Source organism: Babylonia areolata, chromosome 3, assembly GCF_041734735.1.
Source record: "Babylonia areolata isolate BAREFJ2019XMU chromosome 3, ASM4173473v1, whole genome shotgun sequence".
Lineage (NCBI taxonomy): Eukaryota > Metazoa > Mollusca > Gastropoda > Neogastropoda > Buccinidae > Babylonia > Babylonia areolata.
The window spans coordinates 31,437,769-31,464,128 of record NC_134878.1 but is presented as its reverse complement, the minus strand read 5'-3'; the positions used below and the strand labels follow the sequence as shown (position 1 = coordinate 31,464,128).

Genomic DNA, 26,360 nt, shown 5'->3' with positions numbered 1-26,360 from the left:
CTCTGCGTCAAAATGCAATACCAATGCACGATACCAGAGTCTCAGGTTCAGTTTCTAAAGTAGGCGTCACTGCGTTCCATATTCGCTGCACCTCATTTGCCAGGCAGATGCCTGACCAGCAGTATAAAGCGGTTAGTCAGTCCTTGATTGCAAGCGTATATGTTTGTGTACCTATCACACTGGACGTTTCCTGCAGAATTTTGCCAGAGGACAACACCAATGTTGCCACGGGTCCTTTTTTTTCTTCCAGTGCGCCAAGTGTGTGCTGGCAGAAAAGGTAAGACCTGGATTCGAATCCAGACTCTCAAGGTCTCAAGGACAATGTACGTGCAGATACACACACACACACACACACACACACACACACATATATATATATATATGTGTGTGTGTGTGTGTGTGTGTGTAGATATGTGTATGTATCTCTCCGGGGTCTCTCTCTCCATATATATATATTAGAGAGAGAGAGAGAAAGAGAGAGAGAGAGAGAGAGAGAGATGTATTTGTTTTGTTTTGTTTTCTGTCTTGGTTTACATGTTCGAGGAATACAATTGTATGTTTATAAAGATTATGATAATAACGATGATGATGATGGTGCATGTAATGATAATGCAAATCGACGCTTACTCCTCCGAGGCAGTGAGCTCGTGGCGTTTTCATTAAAAGTTATACATACATAAAAGTTATTCACGGGACGTGCACATACATTGAAGTGCCACATACCATGCACCCACAATCGCACAAGCGAATACACTGGCACTCACACGCACGCACACACGCAGCCAGCAGAATAGCATGTGTGTATTTGAAGAATATGCGTAATATTGTATTCAGTTCTGTCTATAACCTTTCAGAAGAAGGCGATGGCGTCATATTGAATGGACACAAACGTTTTGTTTGCTCTATCTTTTTCTCTCTTTCTCTGTATATCTGTCTGTCTGTATCTCTCACCCACTCACACCCAGAGAGAGAGGGAGAGAGAGAGAAAGAAGCGCAACAGATATGTAGTCTCAAGGATATCGAAGCACAAACAAATGAACACAGGCCCCTGTCCCTCTCACCATCTCTCTCCCTTCACCTTTTATCTTTTTTATTCTAGTTATTTATCTTTTGTCTTATTTTCTTTACTGAAATGTCAGTTAAGTAATCAATCAATTTTTTTTAAATGTATTCATTCATTTATCTATTTATTCAGTTTTGCCGTGACCGGTGGCCAGCACCCGACGTTTTGGTTTCTCTTTTCGGCGCTGAAGGATTTAGAGGGAAATAGTCTGTTCTATAATCAAGGGTTGTCGTGACGAACAACAACCCAACTCCCCATTGACGTCATAGGGCGAGTTATTATCCTGTCGTCAGTCAACTGCGCGTGTTGTGTTTGAAATGCGGTGAGGGTGATTTAAAATTAAAATTAATTTTTTTTAATGTTTTTATAATTCCATCCTCCCCCTTTTTTATGTATATAAATATTGCTAAGAAAGATGGAAAGGTCATTTTGTTTTTAACTAGACGGTGTTGGAGCGGGGACAGGTGGAGGTGTGAGGAGCATGGTGAAGGGGGGGGGGGGGGGAGGGGATTAGGTTTGGAAATCGTTAATGTTGGTGGTGCTGTCTTGGCTTGACAGTGGGCATTTGCAGAGTGTTTATGGACTGCATATCGATGGAGAAGGTGCACAAGGATTTCAGATCATGTTTCATTGGTGCTGCAAATAGGACTCGTGTATGTATATAACCAGTATGTAAGTCAAAGGACATTTGGGCGAAATGCGCACACACGCGAGCGTACACATGTACAGATTCCTACAGTGGCTACACGCACACGCACAGACAGAAAGACACACACACACACACACACACACACACACACACACACACACACACACACACACACACACACACACACACGGAGTTATCACACCACCGTGTCAATGATGTATGACACTGATGCATTGATATACATCTAAAATGTGCGTGAGAAAGACATAGAAATGACAGTGAATCCAAAGACATACACACACATACATACGTGCGCGCGCGCGCGCGCACACACACACACGCACGCACGCACACACACACACGCACGCACGCACTCACTCACTCACCTTCCCCCAACACACACACGCGCACACACACGCGCACACACACACACACGCACGCACACAAACACGCACGCACTCACTCACTCACTCACTCACTCTCTCCCCCCGTCCCCTCCTCCCACACACACACATATACGCACGCGCGCGCGCGCGCACACACACACACACACACACACACACACACACACACACACACACACACACTACCGTGCGACGTTGCAGTGATGCATGATAGACTGAAGGGCGAAAGAATCAAGGAGTAAAAGTGTTGATAAAATAATGGTTTAATTTTTGTTCCATTACGTTTCGTTTTTTGACTTTTCAGATGTCTTCACGAGTTGGGGATGTTGTTTTTTGGTTGAATGCTGTTAGAATTATCTGTGCTGCGGCTGGATTAAAGGATTACTCCCACTTGGATTTGTGTGTGTGTGTGTGTCTGTGTGTGTGTGTGTTTGGGGTGGGGTGGGGTGGGCGGGTCGGGGGTGGACGTGGGGGGTGAACGAATGTGTGAATATATATGAGTGATGGCCTAGAGGTAACGCGTCCGCATAGGAAGCGAGAGAATCTGAGCGCGCTGTTTCGAATCACAGCTCAGCCGCCGATATTTTCTCCCCCTCCGCTAGACCTTGAGTGGTGGTCTGGACGCTAGTCATTCGGATGAGACGATAAACCAAGGTCCCGTATGCAGCATGCACTTAGCACACGTAAAAGAACTCACGGCAACAAAAGGGTTGTTCCTGGCAAAATTCTGTAGAAAAAAAAAAAAATATATATATACACACATATACATATACATATATATATAATGTGTGTGTTTGTATATATATATATATATATAATGTGTGTTTGTGTGTGTGTGTGTGTGTGTGTGTGTGTGTGTGTGTGTGTTATGACTCTGTTGTGTGTGTTTCTGTTAAGTTTGTCGAATGCCAAATTTTACTCTTTTGCTTGTAATGCTGTGTGCCGTGTATACCTATGTCTATTATGTATGCTGCACGCCAAATTTCACCGTTATGCTTGTAACATGTATGTATCACAGAGTTAGCAGTTTTTCTCATGCTCACTGAGTTAATAAAGTTAGTCTGATTGTGGTTCTGATCTTTGAATTCATCATCTTCTTCTACTGCGGCCGTGGGCTGTGACTTCCACGTTCACTCGTATGCACACGAGTGGGCTTTTACGTGTATGACCGTTTTTACCCCGCCATGTAGGCATCCATACTCCGCTTTCGGTGGTGAATTCATCAACTTACATAGATCTCATAATGTAATGAAAATCGACACTTTTTCCCATATCTGCAGAGAATTATGAAATCCATTTATGATAGTCTGATATATTTATTGTTGCTTCTCGAGCTGGAGTCTCAAAACGAAATCGGGTTGGAGTTCCCTTCAACTAGTGTGTGTGTGTGGAATTGTTATGTTTCGTCTTAGCAAACTGGAAATAATATCATTGTCATGTTTCGTCGCAGCAAACTTGAAGGTTTCTAGTTGTTATACATGTATTGTCGTGGCAAACTTGAAGGGCTCTAGTTGTTATACATGTATTGTCGTGGCAAACTTGAAGGGCTCTAGTTGTTATACATGTATTGTCGTGGCAAACATGAAAGGTTCTAGTTGTTATACATGTATTGTCGTGGCAAACTTGAAGGGCTCTAGTTGTTATACATGTATTGTCGTGGCAAACGTGAAGGGCTCTAGTTGTTATACATGTATTGTCGTGGCAAACTTGAAGGGTTCTAGTTGTTATACATGTATCGTCGTGGCAAACTCGAAGGTTTTAATTCTTATGTTTCATTGTAGCAAACTTGAAACATCCTGATTATGTTTCGTCTTTGGAAACTGGAAACGATCAAACTAATTGCTATGTTTCGTCGTAGCAAACTGGAAACGATCTAGCTGAAGGAAATGTTATCAGCCACTGACCTCCAGCCTCCTTCCGCTCCCCATTGCCCATCTGTCTGTCTCATTACTCTTCTTTCTTTAACAAAGCATGGTGCATTGTTCTCTTTTGTCAAACGTTTGCTCTTTGACACCCTTGATGAGGGGCAATAGTCTGTAAATGAATAAAATGAATAAAACATCCATCTCCTCTTCCTTCTTTCATTCTCCCTTTCTTCCCCACTATTGCCCTCAAATCCTCGTCCATTATTCTCTCTTGTTTCTCTGTCTCTTTGTCTGTCTGTCTGTCAGTCAGTCTGTCTGTCTGTCTGTCTGTCAGTCAGTCAGTCTGTCTGTCTGTCTCTCATTGTGTGTGTGTGTGTGTGTGTGTGTGCGCGCGCGCTTTCTCTTTCTCTCTCTGTCTCTTTACCTCTCTCTCTCTCCCTCTCTCTCCCTCTCTCTCTCTCTCTCTCCCTCCCTCCCTTCCACTCACTGCCTCTCTCTCTCCCCCCCAACCCCTATCCCCCCACATACACAAAGACTGTCTACCAGGCTGAGCACCGCATTGTTCGGGAAGCGGAAACATCGTATCATCTGAATGACATACCGCCACTCCTTGTCTAAATCAAGCACCGGTCAATACCGGGGAGCGGAGACAGAAAAACTCATAGTCAACCGATCGATAACTGCGACGAAAGCAGATCTGTCCTTCCTTTCTTCGGTGTCATTACTTAATGATAATCAAATAATAATAATACTATTGATAATAATAATAATAATAATGATGATAATAGTAATCTATATAGAGCCTTTCAACGCTCAAGGCTGGATTTTGCCCCTTCTACTGCAGACTCACCCATGCTCCTCCATATCTCTGTCTCTGTCTGTCTGTCTGTCTCTCTCTGTCTCTCTCTCTCCTTCGATCTCTCTCTCTCTCTCTCTCTCTCTCTCTCTCTCTCTCTCTCACACACACACACACACTCACACTCACACACACTCTCTCTCTCCTCTCTCTCTCTCTTGGCCGTTGGCCAAAGATAAAGGTAAAACTAAAAGCAGTGATATTCAGGGTCATTACGTGAACAGTAATGCGTCATCAGTTGCATTTCGTATGTATCCTTTGTCATCCTAATCTTGAAAACGAATTTCCTACTGTCCAGATTAAAGCGATTTCAGATCGAGATACTTTCAGTAAAGATACTGTATCACAGTATAGATGTATTCACAAAACTGCCCCTTCCTATCTGTGCAGCTGCCTTCACCTCTACACTCCATCTCGCTCACTACGATCGGCTTCGGATCCACTGTTTACGCATACCCAGATTCAAACACTCGACTGTTGGCCGCCGTTCTTTCTCTGTCTCTGGACCTTGCAATTGGAATGAACTTCCTCTTTCGCTTCGTCAAGTCTCCACTCTCAGCTCTTTCAAGTCTAGCCTTAAAACCCACCTCTTCCCAGAATAGCCTCACTTGCCTGCCTCTTCCTTGTCTTTAGTTTCTACAGTTTTAGAGTTAGGCATGCGTGTGAATGACTGGTGCGGAAGCGCTTTGATTTGTCTCTGCACAAGATTTAGCGCTATATAAATACCATTATTATTATTATTATTATCATTTTCTGAAAAAATGTTAGCAGCGTGTTGATATTTTAACAACAGGTTTCGACATTCTGTGAAATGTATATTTATTTATCTTTCCTTGCTTTTAAAGCGCTGACAGTAAGCAGTGAAGTCTAACCTTATCAAGGAACATTCAGTTACCCGCAGTTATGTTGGGTTTTGTTATTCGCTTTTTTTCCCCGTCTCAGATTGGTTGAGGATATTGTCTAATGGTTGGTTTTTCGTTGTTTCTTTTGTTCCTATGCATTATTTCTTTGTAATCGTTTTCTTTTCAATCGCCAAAGACGTGGATCAAGCGCCCCGATAACCTCCGTCATTCTGATTCCCTCGCATCTTTTAAATCTCGTCTCAAAACTCACCTTTTCCCTCAGCACTAAGTTCAATTTTGGCAGGTCCACTTCCTTTGCGTTAGTTGTGCTATGTATGTGTACATAACTACATGCATGTATATGAATGTGTATTGTGTGTGCGTGTGTTTATGTAAGTTTGTGCTTGCCTATGTGTGCGTATGTGTTAGGGTAGCTGTTAGATACATATGTATATTAAAATGTATATATGCAGTGTGTGTGTGTGTGTGTGTGTGTGTGTGTGTGTGTGTGTGTGTGCGTGTGTAGTCACATTTTGGTGTGCGTATGTAACATAGATGTAATGTTTTATGTTAGCAAAAGCGTTTTTGTAAAGCACCCAGAGCAGATTTCTGGATAGTCTGCTATATAAGTATCCATTATTATTATGATGATAATATATTACACAAAACCGAGGGTGTTCGGCTCTCAATACGTGACCAGTGAGATGGGTTTATGTGAAGGTCAGGCATAAGCTTTTCTTGTTTGTTTTTTGTTGCTGTTTTTTTCCCAAAGCAGAGGTGGTTCGGCGTATATGGATCAGTCCACACGCTTTGACATCTGTTTGGAAGTGAAACTGGTTGTCTTTTCTTTTTCTTTCTTTCTTGGTTACGAACGATGCCAGCGTTTGTAACGTGTCCACGATCTTTCCAGATTAAACCACGTGTCACTGTGTCCTTGTTTTTGTTCTCTCTCTCTCTCTCTCTCTCTCTCTGTGTGTGTGTGTGTGTGTGTGTGTGTGTGTGTGTGTGTGTGTGTGTGTAAATTTTCTGTAAATTCATCAAGGAATCCCCCCCAGCCCCCAAAGTCCATATCCCAATCCCAAGAATTGACTTGTTCAAATCCAGTCTGGTATACTCAGGCGCCACCCCATGGAACTCACTCCCAGAAACAATTAAACAACACCACTGTCCAACCACCTTTAAAAAAAAACAACCAAAAAAACAAAAACAAAACAAAAACAAAAACAAAAAACAAAAAAACAAACATTGCCTTTCCCACCATATGTCATAATGTGTTATGTAAATCGTTCATTTTAATGATACTGTTTGTCAAATGTGTATGGTTGACTGAGAACATTCCTCATCCTCCATCTCCCGATCTGGTCTGTGGTGCGGTGTGTGTTGTTTGTGTGTTTCTTTCTTTCATTTTGTTCATTTTTTCCTATGCATTTTACAAACACTATGCTTATGCCTGTATGCCATGTGTGTGTGTGTGTGTGTGTGTGTGTGTGTGTGTGTGTGTGTGTGTGTGTTCTTTAAAAAAAAAAAAAAGATAATTTTTTTTCCTCCTCTGTTACGTATTTCTACTAACACCATGCTTTAATCTTATTTAGTATTGTGTAGTGTAGACCCTATTCAGGGCGAGGATTGGATGTAAAAAAGCGCACCAGTACTAATCTATTATCCTCGAAATAATGAATTTGTCTTGTCTTGTCTCTTTCGCTCGCGCTCTCTCTCTGTCTCTCTGTTTCTGTCTGTCTGTCTGTCTGTCTGTCTGTCTCTCTCTCTCTCTCTCTCTCTCTATATATATATATATATATATATATATATTATACTTTTTCTCTCTGTATCAAGCCATCCTGGTATGGATCCAAAAACAAAAACAGACCGCTTGGATAGCCGTGAAAAGGTCACGAGCTTCACATTTCAGAAACTGCATTGTAAAATCGGTCAGTTGTTATAATTATCGTTGTTGTGTTTGTGGTGGTGTTGGTTTTTGCTTGCGTACTTAGCTTCGGGCCTATTTACTTACTGACTCGTGATATTGATTAGATTGTTTCAAGTCCACAGAGAGTAGGTCTCATAACCGGCTTGTTTGTGGGTTTAATCTTCTTCTTCTTTTTTTTTTAAATTGGGGTTTGGAGGGATTCGCATTCTCTCTCCCTCTGTCTGTCTGTCTCTCTCTTTCTCACTCCCTCTCTCTGTTTTTTTTGTCTGTCAGTATGTCTGCTTGACTGTCTCTTCCCCGCCCCCACCCCCCCACCCCCCCATCTGCCCTCTCTCTCTCTTTCTCCTCGTCATCCCCCACTGTCTCTTCCCCTCTCTCAAAAATGCTTGGTTCACTGTGAAGAAATGGACCTTGTCTACTGTACAGACGATGTTCAAAAGTTTAAAGTCCCTCAGACGCATGACTTTCTGATGTGGCGCTTTACTGTGGCGAGGCATCCACGCCCTGGAGGGCAACCCGAATTTCATATTGGAAATATGTTGTGACACAGAAATTTCTTTTAAAAGCGATACAAGGCAATGATGGTGTGCTCTTGTGGGCAATGCTTCGTGTGTGAAGTTCCTGGATAGATGTTGACGGGCTTCGGATTATTGACGTGTACTGCCAAGATGTAATATAGAAATAATTGGTCAGTATATTTTTTAACACATACCACGTCGTCAAAGGGTTGTTGTTGTTGTTTTTTCTATCACATTCAGTTTGACTATAAATATCTAATTGAAAATAATGTATAAATGCAGGACAGTTTCTAAATAATAAATACGTTTTAAACAACAACAACAAGATATTAACGTTTAAAAGAATAACAACAACAACAAAAAAACAACAAAAAACCAATAACACAATATTAACCAAGAGACATCTGACCGAAGGACATAGCCATTCAGAAATGTTTGTTTTTCTCTGCTCGTTTACATCCCTGGAAGATGTGTATTGTGATGAGGTATGAAGAGTAACACACATCAATAACACACCTCGGCGTGACCTTTCCACCTGACTTCAGCAAAGGTCGCTTCTCTCTTTAGAGGGGTTCGTTTGGTGTAAGTGTTCTGCTTGTCTAAAGCTGACTGGAAATAAAATATGACTTGACGATTCTTCTTTTTCTTCTTCTTCTGCTTCTCTCTCTCTCTCTCTCTCTCTCTCTCTCTGTGTGTGTGTGTGTGTGTCTCTGTCTCTCTCTCACGTTCAATATTTTTTGTTTCTGTGCACGCGTCGGCGCGCGTGTATGTGTGTGTGTGTGTGTGTGTGTGTGTGTGTGTGTGTGTGTGTGTGTGTGTGTGTGTGTGCGTGCGTGCGTGCGTGCGTGTGTGTGTGATATCTGGTGTAAACGTAACACCGTCACGAAAGTGTATACACAATAACAATAACACTAACAGAAGCGACTAGAATAAAAACGTGCCAGCGAACAAAACAAGATAACGGCTGTGTCTGATCCGTCCGTGGTGGCCGGCAACAGACGGCGACAACACCGTTGCGCCGTCCGTGTCTCAGTTGTTGATGACATGACGCCCGCTGCAATGCCCTGACACAACGCCATAGTCAAAACGGTGCTTATGATGGGAGGGTGGAGTGATAACAAAACACTTTTTTTTCTTCTCCCCCCCCGCACCCCCCTCATCACCGTCGTTGTTGATGTTGATGATGATTACGGCTTGCAGTGCAACCCAGGCCCCATGCAGCGGCCAGCACCGTTGGGTTGATGCACAAGGTCAAGGATTTACTCATTAAAAATGTATTTTTATTTCATTTCATTCTCTTTGATTTGTATTCTTTAAAAAGTTATCTTTGTTTTAAGCAGATGTAGTGTTGCGTTTTTATGAATCAGTCCGCTCGCTTCCACGTCCTTCAGTCTTGGAACTGAAATGGAAACCAGCAGAGGATCGCCTTGAAATACGGTGCTGGAAAGATGATTGCTGTCACTAATTATTTTCATTCATCTTCCATTTTCCCTAATGAATCCCGTCCATTCATTTGAAACTTGTTCGTTGCTACACGGAAGGATTGGCGATAGCCTTGAGATGGCCTTAGTGGTCGGCGAGGCTCTAAGCACCATGATTTGACAAGGAAGGATGTTTAACGCACTGTTTTGACCAGGAGTGCCGGAGAACGAGTCCAGTTCGTTTTAAACAGTTACTGAGAGTGTCTTTGTAGGCAGAAACAAAAAAACAACAACAACAACAAACAACAAACGAAAAAATCATCTCTCCAATGATGAAAATTTGACTGGCTTTCATTTTCGTTAACATCTTTCACAATTCTCTTGACCATAAATATAAAATGAGAGGAAAGCTTACAATTGAGGTTCTGACTATTAACTCATAATAAGAGGAAAGCTTACAGCTCTGACCATTAACTAACAATAAGAGGAAAGCTTACAGCTCTGACCATTAACTAACAATAAGAGGAAAGCTTACAGCTCTGACCATTAACTAACAACAAGAGGAAAGCTTACAACTCTGACCGTTAATTAACAACAAAAGGAAAGCTTACAACTCTAACCATTAACTAACAACAAGAGGAAAAGCCTACAACTGAGGTTCTGACCATTAACTAACAATAAGAGGAAAGCTTACAACTCTGACCATTAACTAACAACAAGAGGAAAGCTTACAACTGGGGTTCTGACCATCAACTAACAACAAGAGGAAAAGCCTACAACTGAGTTATGACCATTAACTAACAACAAGAGGAAAGCTTACAGCTATGACCATTGACTATCAAATAAGAGGGAAGCTTACAACTGAAGTTCTGACCATTAACTAACAACAAGAGGAAAGCTTACAGCTATGACCATTGACTATCAAATAAGAGGGAAGCTTACAACTGAAGTTCTGACCATTAACTAACAACAAGAGGAAAGCTTACAGCTATGACCATTAACTAACAACAAGAGGAAAGCTTACAGCTATGACCATTAACTAACAATAAGAGGAAAAGCTTACAACTCTGACCGTTAACTAACAACAAGAGGAAAGCTTACAACTCTGACCGTTAACTAACAACAAGAGGAAAGCTTACAACTCTGACCGTTAACTAACAACAAGAGGAAAGCTTACAACTCTGACCGTTAACTAACAACAAGAGGAAAAGCTTACAACTCTGACCGTTAACTAACAACAAGAGGAAAGCTTACAACTCTGACCGTTAACTAACAACAAGAGGAAAGCTTACAACTCTGACCGTTAACTAACAACAAGAGGAAAAGCCGACAACTGAGGTTTCTTTCTCTCAGCGCCACTGTAGACAAGAGAGAACGCCGGGGCATGAAGAAGACGGTGTGAGTTGTAAGGGAGACAGAGCCGAGAGAGTCACGGACACCCAGTCATTGTCACTGCAATAACTATCTCTGGTCAGTTAATCCCCTCCCACCCCCACCTCTCCGCCCCCGCCCCTTTCCGCGTTTCTTCCGCTGCTCGGTAGAATCAGTCTCTTCTTCTATTAGTTGCTGGCTTGACGTCGGTACGGTGGGTATCACGTAAAATGTGACGCACATTCACGGTCTATGTAACTGGTTTAATCTCCTCCCCCACATCCCGTACCTCCACCGCCTCACCCGCCAAACTTCCCTCCCCCCCCCACACCCACCTCCCCCTCCCCTCCCCTCCCCTCCCCCGCCTCCCTGCTGTATCCGCGCTGCAGTCTGGTTCATTGGTAATTTCAGGATCATTAGTGTGTTAAACAGACGTCACACTGTCACACGTGTACATAAACAGGATAACGTTATGCATGTTTGTTTTGTTTTTTTTCCAATCCCATCGCCTCCCTGAATCCTCCATTCCTGCTTATCGCCAAACGTATATAATTATGCAGATACGTCTACGTCACAGCTTGCGCGCGCGCGCGCGCACACACACACACACACACATACACACACACACACACACACACACACACACACACACACACACACGCGCGCGTATACATACGCATAGACTGCATACTATGACAGGTATGCGCGCTGGCATTCGCACACGTAATTATCGCGAGCGAGCGCACACATGTCATACAAACACACGATCGTGCACGCAAGCATTGAGTCGGCGAACACACACACGCACGCGCGCACGCACGCACACACACATACACACACACGCGCGCGCGCGCGTGCTCGCTTTTGGTCTAGCTTAGCTTCCAATGGACTGCGGACGTGTTAGGCTGGGGACGTGGGTTCAAATTCTTTTCGTGGGTGAGTCAAGTTTTGGACTTACGAACTACACAGTCATAGGTTGCAGGGGGCGGAATACTTGAGTCTTCCGTTCATCTTTTTTGCCTCATATTGTTTTTCGTTTGCCTTATTTTGAAGTTACCTTTCTGTTGTTAATCTTCTTCTTCTTCCGGTAGACGTGTCGGTTTTATTTAATTTAATTTATTTATTTATTTATTTATTTTTTAGTCAATGGGAAAAACCCAATCTAATCGATGCTGTAGATATTTAATGTTAACACAAATAGAGGATCCTACTCGCACGTTTATTGAAGTGATTTCGAACGCTTTCGTTGTAAAGCGTGAAGCAAACGATATTGATATTTAAAAGACGGTCTGTAAGACATTGGCTTGTATTGCACTTCAGTATTGTGTAACTTCCCAGCGGTCTGTTTGTTCTTTCATTTATTTGTAACGAAATCTCGACCCACTATGTCCTCACACACGATCTTCTTTTTCTTCTTCGTTCGTGGTCTGTGATAACCACACTCACTCGTATACTCGAGTGGTGGGCTTTTACATGTATGACCGTTTTTACCCCCGGTAGTCATACCCAGTTTTCGGGGGTGGAGGGCAGTGGGGGGGGGGGGTGTTCTTCTTTCAATAACTCACCGAACGGTGACCTGTATTACGGGGGGTCTTTAACATGCGTATTTGATCTTTTGCACGCGTTTTCACACGAAGGGGGCTGAAGGCGCAAGCAGGTCTGTACGTCTGTTGACCTTGGAGAACGGAAAAATCTCTAGCCTTTACCCAGCATGATACCTGACAGGGATCAGAAAGTGGACAGAGGAGAATTTCCCCAGATTTTTTTTTTTTTTTATTTATATATAGTTGTTTTTTTCTTTCTTTTTTTTAGTGCCATTATAATTCATTTGAGGATATACTTCAGCCTTCAGCTGATCTCTGATGAGTTTATTTAAGTTAATCGTCACTGATGATAGTATTACCAAATATTCTCTCTCTCTCTCTCTCTCTCTCTCTCTCTCTCTCTCTCTCGTGTGTGTGTGTGTGTGTGTGTGTGTTCGATTAATGATTTATTCAATCAAATCAAATCAAATATAGTCAAACATTCTCTGTGTGTGTGTGTGTGTGTGTGTGTGTGTGTGTGTGTGTGCGCGCGCGCGCGCGCGCGTGTACATATATGTGATCGTATTACTACGTGTTTTGTGAGACCACCATTATACGTAAAGCGTGACGACGTGCATGTGGGTGGTAGAACTTAGAACTGCACGCGCCTATTCACTGTCTGTGTCGTGATTCCGCCATGAAACGAGCGCCCCGTATTACGACGACAGCAGAACACGAGCAGACAGACCGACATCGCGCAGCGCTGCATAGCACAACAGCAGCGCTTTCGTCAACAGACTTTGTTTTCAAACTGCCTGACGAAGATTGTTTTCAAACTGCCTCACGTCGTGCCTTGACGCCTGCAGTTTTGGTCGTCAGACTCACACGTCATATGTCCCGGTTTAAAACTAAGAACTAAAGCCTGTGCTAGGCTGATCTTTGGAAAGGGGGAAAAAAACAACAACAAACAGGAAGCGTGGTGGTGATTGACACAGGAAGGGGGTGAAATTGGGGGGTGGGGGGGGGCGTGGGTGGTGGTGGTGGTGGAGGTTAGGGACGTATAGGGAGGGAGGGAGTCGCGATTTAGTTCGGAGCTAGCACGAAGGGAAGGGTGTTTCGTTTGGTCTGTTGTATTGTGTCGCGGCGTTTTTTGTTTGTTTGTTTGTTTGTTTTTTGTTTTTGTTGGTTTTTTTTTTTAAAGTAAAGACTGGGCTTGAACAGACGTTAAAAATCGGTCATCATTTAGTTTCGTTTTGATTAGTGTTGTTACCGTGGTGTGTGTGTGTGTGTGTGTGTGTGTGTGTGTGTGTGTGTGTGTGTGTGTGTGTGTTTACCCCTTGACTACTGACCTTTGGTAAAGTATCAGTGTGGTTTCAGTCTTTGCTGCAGTCTCAACTTTTCTGTGTATATTTGTTAAAATGATGGAATGGATTTTGCTGAACAAAGGTAATATCATCCCAAGTGGTTACGTACACACACACACACATACACCCCCACACACCCCCACATATATATATATATATATATATATATATATATATATATATATATATATATATAACTCCATTCTTGATAGAAAGAAAGAAAGCACACAGACCATTTTTACGATTCCGCCAACATTAACTGACGAATCCACCACTGACATTAGTTAATGAAAGGAATGTCCATTCGAGTATGCAGCCTACACAATGTTAGCGGCCTTGCCCACCCGACGACCAATCAAGTCGTCGGAAATCACCAAATAAGTCCGTCCATTAACCTAACCCATGGAAACAGCTGTAGCTACAACAACAACAAAAGCAAGAAGCAAATGGTAATGCCTTCGTTCATTAATTGAATCAAAACAACCCCCCAGGAACAACAACACAGCTCAAAGCCAAACAAACTAATGACGTCGTGACAGTGATGACAGAAAAAAAAGAAGAAAAAAAAAAAAAAGCGCGCGTCGCGGATTTCCGTGGATTAGAAAACCAAACCCACGCTCGCGTTCCCACAATAATAATTTGTTTGGGCGGATGATGATGATGAATGTGCGTGCCACTGTCTGTATCGTCGTCAGAACTGCATGCTATGAACTGCTATACCCCCCCCCCCCATTTCCACCCCCACCCCCACCCCCAGCTAACCCACTCCTTCCAGTCACCGTCTCCCTCTCTCCCAGTGCTACGTTGACTATATATAAACCGAGACAGCATCGACAGTTGCTCAGACGGCCGAGTGGCGACTGATACCTACGGATCTCTTTCTGCCAGAGATAGGGAGAGAGTGGGAGAGAGAGAGAGAGAGAGAGATTGTGTGTGAAAAGATGGTGTTCTCTATTAGCGGCTGCGCCAGGAGACAGTCGTGTTGTACAGATTCTGACTGTGGCGAGGCCATGGCACAAGCCGCGGAGGTGAGTGGGAATGGAGTGGTGTAGCCGGGGAGGGGGAGGGGGAGGGGCTCGTGAGGGAGTGGATGTGGTTTTGGGCGCTCAGCCGTTCACGGTGTTGATGAGGGCATGATTGTTGTGTAAGTGTGTTAATGCTTTCCTCTCTCTCTGTGTGTCTCTGAGTCTCTCTCTCTTTCTTATTATGATAATAATAATAATACAATAAAATGCAGACTTATACAGGAAAAGAGAGAGAATAAAATAGAATAAGATAAAATAAGTAAATAGACATAGTCTCACATCACATTTGCTAAAATACATATTTCAGACTATCTCATATCACGCTGGCTAAATTTTACATACTTCAAACTTAGTGACACACTTATATGATATGTATATATATGTATACACACACATATATACACACACACACACACACACACACATACATATATATATATATATATATATATATACATACACATACACATACATACACACACATATTGTTATCATCGAGTATAACATTTTTGAGAAATATAAGCAACAGCAACCGTTACAAACAACAACAAACAGCCATTTACAATAATAACAACAAAATCAAGATCGATAGCAGACAACGACAAAATTAAGAGACATGCGACACAGGCTACATTTTTTTCTATGGTGGGGGAATCTTACCCGCTCCGTGTAAGAGAGAGTCAAGCTAAAGATGGAGAAAAAAAGCTGTGTATCAGTTTCCTTGGGGAAGGGAGGGGGGGGGGGGGGGAGGGAGACAAACAACAAAACCCCGCTAAGTCGGCATACGTACCGACTGCCGAGTTCACTGAGGACGTCGAAGATGAAAATGAACAGAATGGTGTCATACCCAGAGTCGCGTATTCCCATTTCGCCTATGCAGTTCCTGATGCGCCTGTCACGAACTTGGTGATTCCGATTCGCCTATTTCCAGATCGTGGATGTACTGAACTGACATGCCGTCCAATTGCTGCCAGAAAGGCTCCCCCCCATTCATAGTTTTCAGCTTCTCCTAAACATATATTTTAAAAACTTGGGTCTGAGTACACGCCTTTTTGTTCTGTTGGCAATCCGAGAATTGATATCTGTCCACAAAAATACTTTTGTGTGTCTGTGTGTATGCTTGTTTCTGTGTGTGTGTGTGTGTTTGTCAGTGTGTGCGTGCGTGTGTGTGTGTGTGCTTGCGTGTATGCGTTTAAAATAAAGAGGAGAGATAGAGATAGACAAACACATACAGAGAGAGAGAGAGAGAGAGAGAGAGAGTGTGGTTGTGCGTGTCAGTACTTGCAAGCTTGTGTGCGGGTACACTTGTAGATTTTTTTTTTTTTTTTTTGGTTTATGAATGTCAGTATATAAATGAAACTGAGTTTAAGAGCGAATATGTGTGTGTGTGTGCGCGCGGGGGAGGGGGGTGGGGGCGTATGTATGTGTGTGTCTGTGTTGTATTGCTGTTGTCGTTGTTCAGTTCGTGAACGGAACAAGAATGGAACTTAATGCGAGATGGTGTGTGTGTGCTTGTGCGAGAATTTGCGTTTCTTCTCCTTCTTCTTCTTCCTCATCTTCTTCATAATCATCATCATCATCCTTCTTCTTCTTCCTCATCTTCTTCATAACCATCATCATCTCCATCCTGGACCGTGACCTTTCGTCATCCATTACCACGGGAAGTAAAGAATGCCCCTCCACCCCCACCCCACCCCACTCCTTTTTTTTTTTTTTTTTTAACCACGGGAAGGGAAGAATGCCTTTTCTTTCTTTCTTTTTCTCTCCACGGGAGGTATAGAATGCCCTTTCTCTTTAGCTTTTTATTTATTTTTTTTTTTTATCTTGCTGCCCATCAAGATGACGTTCTGTTGTTTCGTTTTCTTGTTGTCTCCCTGTCTACATATCTGTCTGCCAGAGGAGTTGTAAACCATCCCTTCTCTTTCTGTCAGGTGGCCTGTTATTCCTTCGTTTATTTATGTCTCTTCCTCCTGCTGCTGCTGCTGCTGCTGCTGCTGCTAAGATGGAACGTTTCATCTATTTGTAGGTCGGAAGACAAGTCTCTCGTTTTTTTTTCTTTTGTTCCTTCGGTACTTACTTTACACGTGCGTCAGTGGACGTCCGCCCACTACTCTTAATTATGTTCTTGTGACAGGAGAGGAGAAAAGAAACACATAAACACACGCACGCACGCACACACGCACGCGCACGCACGCACACACACACACACACACACACACACACACACACACACACACACACAGGGAGAGAGAGAGAGAAAGAGAATAGATTGTTTTTCTCTCTCATTAAAAAAATTGTTATTTATCTCTTCATCTATTTATTCACTTATTTGTTTGTTTGTTTCTTTTTTCCTGCCCGTTTCTCTCTCGTCCTCTCTGTCAGCCTCTGTCTCTCTCTCTCTCTCTCTCTCTCTCTCTCTCTCTGTCAGTGGTCATAGCGCACATAGAGTGAATAAGTAACGAACCGCTTTCTCCGTCCTCACCCCCCTCTCTCCTTCCCTCCCTCCCTCTTTTTCTTCTCTGTCTGTCGCTCTCTGTCTCTGTCATTCTTTCTTCATTCCTTCAGATGCCTTTTTTCTGTGTTTTGTTTCCCTTTCCGATTGTACCTAAAAGGTAAGGCAATGGGGTTAACAATTATTATGACCGTATTACGATTATTTACGGAGAAATAATGATTATGAACCTTTTTTCTTCCATTAAGCTATCTATTGCAGGTTAATTTAGGAACAGTGTTCTGTGACACACCTAATTGTTCTGTGAAAACACACATTTACCCGCATGCACGCACGCACGACAGGACACCCAGAGAGAGAGAGAGAGAGAGAGAGAACCAGACAGACAGACAGACAGACGAGAGCAATTTTAAGTTCAGGAACAGATTTATGACAAATGGAAAACCCAGAAAGGTCGGATGGCCCATTTCGTTTTTGTTTTTCGTTGTTGTTTTTTTTTCTCCCTTTTTTGTTTTCTTCTTTTCTGTCTGTCTGCCATCCGGGCAGCGCTGTTCACTTCTCTGTTGCCGTCCTCGTGACTGTTGTTGGCTGTCGAGGCGAACCTCACTGTTTGTCGTGTTTTGTCCACTGGGGTAGACGGGCGCAATAGCCGAGTGGTTAAAGAGTTGAACTTTCAATCTGAGGGTCCCGGGTTCGAATATCGGTAACGGCGCCTGGTGGGTAAAGGGTGGAGATTTTTTCCGATCTCCCAGGTCAACATGTGTGCAGACCTGCTAGTGACTAAACCCCCTTCGTGTGTATACGCATGCAGATCAAATACGCGCGTTAAAGATCCTGCAATCCATGTAAGCGTTCGGTGGGTTATGGAAACAAGAACATACCCAGCATGCGCACCCCCGAAATCGGAGTATGGCTGACTACATAGCGGGTTAAAAACGGTCATGCACGTAAAAGCCCACTCGTGTACGCTCGTACATACGAGTGAACGTGGGAGTTGCAGCCCACGAACGAAGAAGAAGAACACTTTATCCACACACACACACACATATTTATGTTCACACACACACACACACACACACACACACACACACACACACACACACACACATATATATATATATATATATATATATATATATATATGTGTGTGTGTGTGTGTGTGTGTGACTGTGTGCCTGTATTTCTGTCCTTTCTCTCTCTCTCTCTCTCTCTCTCTCTCTCACGCACACACACACACACGCGCGCGCGCGCGCGGCAAGGACTGGATGTAAATATACATGTATCCTTGCTTATGTATGTTACTAAATATATTTTCCTATTATTTCTCAAACCCCACCCCCGAGAACCCCCTTTCATCCATACCACATTTTCCAAACCACGTGCTCTCTCTCCCTCTGTGTGTGTGTGTGTGTGTGTGTGTGTGTGTGTGTGTGTGTGTGTGTGTGTGTGATGATGATGATGATGATGATGATGAATGAATGAAAATAGTCACACACACACACCATTACTCCTTCGTGTCGACAGCTCATAATCCAGAAATGATCACCGAGAATAGTTCATTCTTCGGCACAACCCCCGAAGCTGCGTCAGCCATACAGACAGTCACTGTGTTCCCTGATTGGTGTTGCTGTGTGTGTCCAGCTAATGACCTCAGAAGCTGGAACGCTTCTCTGTCTCTGTCTATCTGTCTCTGAATTGTTCTTTTGGCTTTTGATGTGGTTTTGTTTACAGGGATATTAATTTGTTGGATTGCAATTTTGAAGTGAGCAATTTACACAATGCAACACCGTAAATTAAACTTATATCTGTCGAAATATAACCGTGCTTCGAAGGTGTGGCTATCGAAGTGTAAGGGAACGGTATTATTATTTGTGAATTCCTTTTTCTACTCGTCCTAGATTCTTTGTTGTTTGTAAAAAAAAAAATCTTGCCAGTAGGGCCAAAAAATGCTCTGCTATGATGATAGCAGGAATGATGATAAGGCTGGTGGTTGTGGTGATTTTCAGAATAGATCATAATCTTGGGGAGTGAAGTCTATTTACTGAAGGTATGTACAACTACACTGAAGTGCCCAGCTGTCAGTCTTCTCAGCCCAGGTGGGCAGCCTGTTGTGCAATTGATTCTGTGTATGTAGAGCGCTTAGAGCTTGGTCTCTGACTCGAGGTAGGCGCATTATATATCAGTAATAACAATTATGGTGCGGTCCAAATCAGCAGATATTCACGGCAGTGCGCAGATTGCGCTCGGGCAGATATCTGTATCGTCTCTCTCTCTCTCTCTCTCTCTCTCTCTCTCTCTCTCTCTCTCACACACACACACACACACACATATATATATATATTTCTGGGCTAAAATCGTGAACAAATCCCCATTGCTTATCATACAACTGTTGAATAGACAGAAAATAGATTAATGACTGACTGACTGGCGGGAGACTGATTAACAGACAGACAGACAGACAAGAAGGCAGGCATACAGACAGAGGGAAGGGGGAAAAGACAGGGCAAGGAGGAGGGGGGAGGAGGGATTTCCCGGTCAGCAGAGAGAAAATCAATGACTGTCCACAAAGAACTGACAGGGAAATTGAGGGCACGACACAACGCCATGCTCGTGACACACACATACACGCACGCGCATGCACACACACACGCACACACTCACACACACACACACACACACACACACACACACACACACATATGCATGCACGCGCGCGCACACACAGACACACACACACGCATGCATGCACACACACATATGCATGCACACACACATGCATGCACGCGCGTGCACACACACACACACACACACACACACACACACACACACACACACACACACACACCCTCTCTCTCTCTGTCTCTGTTTCTCTCTGTCTCTGTCTCTGTGGTAACAATGGAGTTAACAAGGACAAGTGGAATTAATACAGGAAATGAATAATTAGGACAAACATTGAAGGGCGTGGGCATCGATAACGAGTCTGGAGCATTTGCTCGAAGTGATTATGATTGTTGATTGTTGTGTGTCTCCACAGACCCCCAAAGACCGGTCGGTCAGACTGCGCGTGATGCCTGAGCAGAGTAACGACTACCGGGTGGTGGTGTTTGGGGCGGGCGGCGTGGGCAAGAGCTCCCTGGTGCTGCGCTTCGTGCGGGGCACCTTCCGCGAGAGCTACGTGCCCACCATCGAGGACACGTACCGCCAGGTCATCTCCTGCAACAAGCAGGTGTGCACGCTGCAGATCACCGACACCACAGGCAGCCACCAGTTCCCGGCCATGCAGCGCCTGTCCATCTCTAAAGGACACGCCTTCATCCTCGTCTTCTCCATCACCTCCCGCCAGTCCCTGGAGGAGCTGAAGCCCATCTACGACGAGATCGTGGAGATCAAGGGCGACATGGAGGCCATCCCCATCATGCTGGTGGGCAACAAGTGCGACGAGGTCAACCGCGAGGTGTCCCCGCAGGAGTCGGCCGAGATCGCCAAGCGCTGGAACTGTGCCTTCCTGGAGACGTCGGCCAAGACCAACCACAACGTCAAGGAGCTTTTCCAGGAGCTCCTGCAGCTGGAGAAGCGGCGGACTGTCAGCCTGCAGCTGGAAACCAAAAAGTCCAAGTCACAGAAACGCAAGGAGAAGTTAAAGGGCAAGTGTTTGTTAATGTGACTCCAAACTTTTTTTTATACGTTTGTTTTGTTTGTTTCTTATCGCATTTGATTTTTTTTAAACTGCTTCGAATGTCATTCCTTCTGTGATGAAGTGCCACCTTGTGTCATCTGGGACGCGCACAGGTGTGTTCTTGTTGTTCTGAGCGTGTGGATCAACTGGGGAAACAAACTGGACTCTGCGACTGTGTCTCTTCATGTTTGTTTGACGGGGTTGATTAACGTCACACAGTGACCAAAGTCTTTTCATTACTGCCCTTCTGCCAGCCCCCTCCCCCCGCCCCTCTCCCTCCCACTCTCCACCCCTCAGAGACTCAACAGCTTTCTGTTCTGTCTGGTTGGTACAACAACGTCAAACGCGGCGGGACTGCCATTGGTTGGATGGCCTTGATCACTACTTGGCGCGGGATCTCCGTTTTGTCACAACGTGTGTTCTCCAGCCTGGAAATCAGACAAGACAGCAACTGGGGTACTGTGTCTTGTGTTGTTGTTTTGTTGTTGTTTTTTTTTTTTTTTTAAAGAGAATGAAGGGGAAAGATACAAACTGCAGAATGATGTTTGAACCATTTGGTGCAACGTCACAGCCTCAGTCGTTCAACTGACAGTGCGTATAAAGTTTCAAACGGTTTTTGGTGGGTTGTTTTTTGTTGGGGTTTTTGGTTGGTTTTGTTGTTGTTGTTGTTGTTTTTCGTCCGAAAGAGTTTTGATGTGATCCTTGAGAATACGTTCCGAGCGTCCTGACTTACCGTTTTCACATTCCTGGAGAGAAGAGAAGTCGTAGTAGTTCTTCTCCGACTTGGTTTCGATGTTCTTTTTTGTTTTGTTTTTATCCTTTGAAATGACCTTCATTGTAAAACTGACCATAGCAAAGTTAGTACTGTTTAGCTCGCGTGTATAGATTAAAAGTCTGAGCATGCCTTTTTAGCGTAGCCATGGAATATGACTATGGCTATGATTTAAAAAAAAAAAGAAAAAGAAAAAAAAAGAATGCAGTTTGTGTGTGTGTGTGTGTGTGTGTGTGTGTGTGTTTAATCAGGTGAACGTCAAGAAGGAAAGGTTTACGCTTGCTGTTGTGTGTGTGTGTGTGTGTGTGTGTGTGTGCAAGCGTTCACGCGTGTTAGAGAGGGTACGGAGAGTGGTTAAGTCAGCAAAAGTAAGCAATTATATTTAGACACACAGATGTGCGACGTATGTTTTTTGAATTACCATCCTGCTATAATGTGCACTGTTGCTGCTTTTGGTCTGTGAATTTTTTCCCTAATATTCCTAATAAACGATCTTTCATTTTCTTTGCTGTGTCGTTTGAAAGATCAGTCTGCTTGTGCTTTAAGGGAGGCGAAAATCGGATTGAAAAATACGCTTGTGTGTGCATGGCCGTATGCATCCTTATCTGTTTGAGAACGAAAGGAACTCCCCTCAGATTTGATCAAAATAAGATATTGATGTTTCCCATATTTCCAGTCAGTCAACCCTTACAGATGTTCTACCCACTCTTAACTTAATGTAGTGACACGATGAGGATGTGGATAGAGGAAAGGAGGGGACGTAAGCAAGAGTTGAGTTCAGCGACTTATTATTGGCTGATGCCCTTGGTCAATACAAATTCTTTTGGTTCTATGAAACGCCGCAGAAACGGCTATCCTGCTTTGTTCAAGCTTTCGTGTATGTACTTATAATCCCTGTGGTTCCCCATTCTCTCACACTAGAAAAAATGAAACTAAATAAATAATCTGTAATTAAGTAACAAAAAGGGTTTGGCGCACTGGGGAAAAATCAACAACAAATAACACACGTGGCAACTAAAATGTTGTCCTTTGGCAACATTCTGTTGGAAAAATCCACTCTGACAGGTGCACAAATACACACACACACACACACACACACACACACACACACACACACACACACATAATATATATATATGCATGCACTCAAGGTCTGACAAAGCGCATTGGGTAATGCTAATGGTTAGGCATCTGCCTAGCGGATGTGGTGAAGCGAATATGGAATTGTCCGAAGGCAGTGACGCCTCCTTGAGAAACTGAAACTGGGATCGGTTGGCAGAAAGCCTTGATTTCTATTTCTATTCTGACAGGGATTGTGAGGAGTTTTGTTCATTTTTACTCTTGTTTTGTCTTCCCCTGCCTGGGCCTCTCCACCCGTCCCGTTCAGTGTGCAATAGAAACGTTTATGAATGACACAGTGCAAAGGAAGGGAGCGCCGTTCTATTTCTCTCTCTCATTCATATCTTTCAGCCTTTCATGCCTCCCCCGCAAAATCCATACCGTTTTTTTGTTGTTGTTGATCTCTTCCTTCCCTATAAAGTCAAACAGGAAAAGAGGAAAAGTAAGTATCGTGTCTACGTCTGTACGATTGCTGTGACAATAGGCCGTGGTGTTCTGGAACAGCGCAACAGGCGAGTCTCCAGAAATACAATAGCTGCCGGCTCGGTAGGATTGGTTTATCACAGTTTGCTGTCGGCGTGTTGCCGTAAAAAGATCGTGACTGCAGTCACTGGCTCGGCCAGTCGTCTCGAGTTTAAAGATAGTCACGCAAAACAGTGTTGTTTCTTTTCTCTCTCTCTCTCTCTCTCTCACTTTATATATATATATATATATATATATATATATATATATATAAAATTTTAATATTTTTTTAAAGGTCGGCATTGTGAAAGATCGGAATGTTTATCCTGCAGAACCTTTTGACCTGTAATTGAGATGACACGGAAAGGTTGAACCCGAGATATGATTACAACTGACTACATGATTATGACGATAGTTAAAAAAACGAAAAACAAACAAACAAACAAAAAACTGGGATAATCCTGATGATTGTAGTTTATTCAGCAGTTGTCGACGGGTACAAACTGTTGCAACACAGAAATGAATAAAATGTGTTTCAGACCATGGCTACCTGGCGCGTTGCTTGTCGACCATTTATTATCAGAATAGCAGCAAATCTCGTGCTCACTTTGAAGATGGCATTATTTCCAGATACTATGTATTTCGTTACACTGTTATGCTTTGTTGATGTTGTTGTCTTCTTCTTCTTTTAAAATCATGTTTTCCTTCCGCTGGTGCTCGTGTATACAAATTTAGATTCGAATCCTGTAATATGATACGATCGGTTTCCCAATTACGAAACGCTTTTCCTCCCCTGCTGCATAGATGTTGGGTTTTGTATTCTCTGTGCAGCCAAGAGTAGGGCATGACAAACGTGACGACTTCAGTTCTAGAAGGAAATAGCTGCGGGCATCACGTGCAAAAGCATGTTTCATCTCCCTTGCAGTAAGATTCAAGCTGACCGCTCTTCTGGGTTATCAACATTTATTTTCTTCTTGCATTATATATATTATATTTTGTTGTTTGTTTGTTTATTCATTTAGTTATTTTTCTGTTTATTTATTTATTTATTCATTTTTCAGTTTATTTATTTTATTTTATTTAAATTCTATTTTCCCTTAAGGCCTGACTAAGCGCGTTAGGTCAGGCATCTGCTTTACTAAGATTTATTTCCCTTTCTCCCCCCCACCCCCCCACCCCCCCAAAAAAAAGATAAATAATATAATTTTTCTTAGAGCTAAGCCTCTCATTTTCTTTCCTTTTCTCATGAAAAGATTATGAATGAATAGGCGGGTCTATGGCTGGTCGATTGAATGAGATGGAGAGACAAGGCACAATATTAGATATTTTTTTTCTCATTTAATAACAGTAAAGTTGATGTTGAGGTCTTGTGTTGTCTCTATACTTTCCTCTACTTTGTTTATCTAATGTGTTTGTATCATTTCTTTCTTTCTTTAATTTGTCTTTTCACTTTGATTGGTATTAGACTGAAAATTTGAGAATGTAGGCGCGAGTGCGTGTGATTTTTTTTTTTTTTTTTTTTGGAGGGGGGGGGGTGGAGGTGAACGGCGGATATACAGAGAAAGGATTGATAGTTACAGTACAATCAACATCCCGTAAATAGTTTTGAGAATGTAGGCGCGAGTGCGTGTGATTTTTTTTTTTGGGGGGGGGGGGGGGGGGGGACTGGGGGGGGGGGAGGTGAACGGCGGATATACAGAGAAAGGATTGATAGGTACAGTGCAATCAACATCCCATAAATAGTTTTAAAAAATCAATTAAGGACGACAAAAAATCAGTGCAGTGATATTTACAGGTCTCAGTGGAGTGATGGCCAAGAGGTAACGCGTCCGCTTATGAAGCGAGAGAATCTGAGCGCGCTGGTTCGAATCACGGCTCCGCCGCCGATATTTTCTCCCCCTCCACTAGACCTTGAGTGGTGGTCTGGACGCTAGTCATTCGGATGAGACGATAAACGAAGGTCCCGTTTGCAGCATGCACTTAGCACACGTAAAAGAACCCACGGCAACAAAAGGGTTGTTCATGGCAAAATTCTGTAGAAAAATCCACTTCGATAGGAAAAACAAATAAAACTGCACGCAGGAAAAATTACAACAACAACAAAAAAAAAAGGGGGTGGCGCTGTAGTACAGCGACGCGCTCTCCCTGGGGAGAGCAGCCCGAATTTCACACAGAGAAATCTGTTGTGATAAAAAGAAATACAAATACAAATAGAAATTTATATTTCAGATAGACTATATTTATAACGGGGAATTAGCAACTTCGACTGAAAGTATCTGGTACGACCTTACTTCGTTCATGTTTTGTTCAGAAAAAAAAAAAAATCGTTAGCTTTGCATGAGTTGGGGAGAAAAGACTATCCTATGAAACTGGTTGGAGATATTATTTCGTGAGATTTGTACCACAAACACAGAAAACATTGTTTTGGTGAACCTTGACTTTGAGAGCATTCAGTCTAATGAGAGGTGAGAGAGAGAGAGAGAGAGAGAGAAGGGAACGGGCTGATGTCATAAAAACGCACAAAGCAAACACACAGTTTTCATTGTGTTTGACTAGACTTCCGTTAACAGACACTGTTTACAGGATATCGATGTCTTTTCTGTCTGTCTCGATGTCGATGAGATGGCTATATGGGGGAGGGGGTGGGGGTAACGGGGGAGGGGTGTTGAGGGTATGGTGGTCGGGGAGGGGATGGAAGTTGGTGGGCGCTAAAGGGATGGGTACGGAGGTTAGATGAGTCATGAGAACCTGGTTCCCTTTGTTGACTGCATCAACTGAAACACACGTCTTTGCAGGCCAAATCAAACCACATCATCTTGCTTGCATTATAGTTCAACCGACCCCAAAAGAGGCAAGTTGAGGGCTGAATACCCCGTCAGTTCTTCAAACCTGTCGAAGAGAACACAAAAGTCTTGTTCAAAGGTAAGATTCGTCCAGGAGGGTTGTTATTATTATTATTATTTCTATATAGCGCTGAATCTTGTGCAGAGACAAATCAAAGCGCTTTCACACCAGTCATTCAAACGCATGCATAACTCTAAAACTGGAGAG

The 26,360-nt window shown here is 43.2% G+C and overlaps 1 protein-coding gene across 4 annotated transcripts in view; it reads left to right on the top strand.

Moving 5' to 3' along the window:
* LOC143280547 (GTP-binding protein Di-Ras2) overlaps positions 1 to 23,518 on the top strand; it is a 73,581-nt gene extending 50,063 nt beyond the window's left edge. For 3 of the 4 annotated variants that reach the window (XM_076585238.1, XM_076585239.1, XM_076585240.1), the window contains exon 2: positions 20,315 to 23,518. In XM_076585238.1, coding sequence (XP_076441353.1) covers positions 20,315 to 20,944 — 630 coding nt within the window. In that variant the 3' untranslated portion in view covers positions 20,945 to 23,518. Of the gene's footprint in view, positions 1 to 14,656; positions 14,832 to 20,314 lie in introns of those variants that run through there. The other variant, XM_076585237.1, reaches the window with a different exon arrangement.
* Positions 23,519 to 26,360: the final 2,842 nt, after the last annotated feature.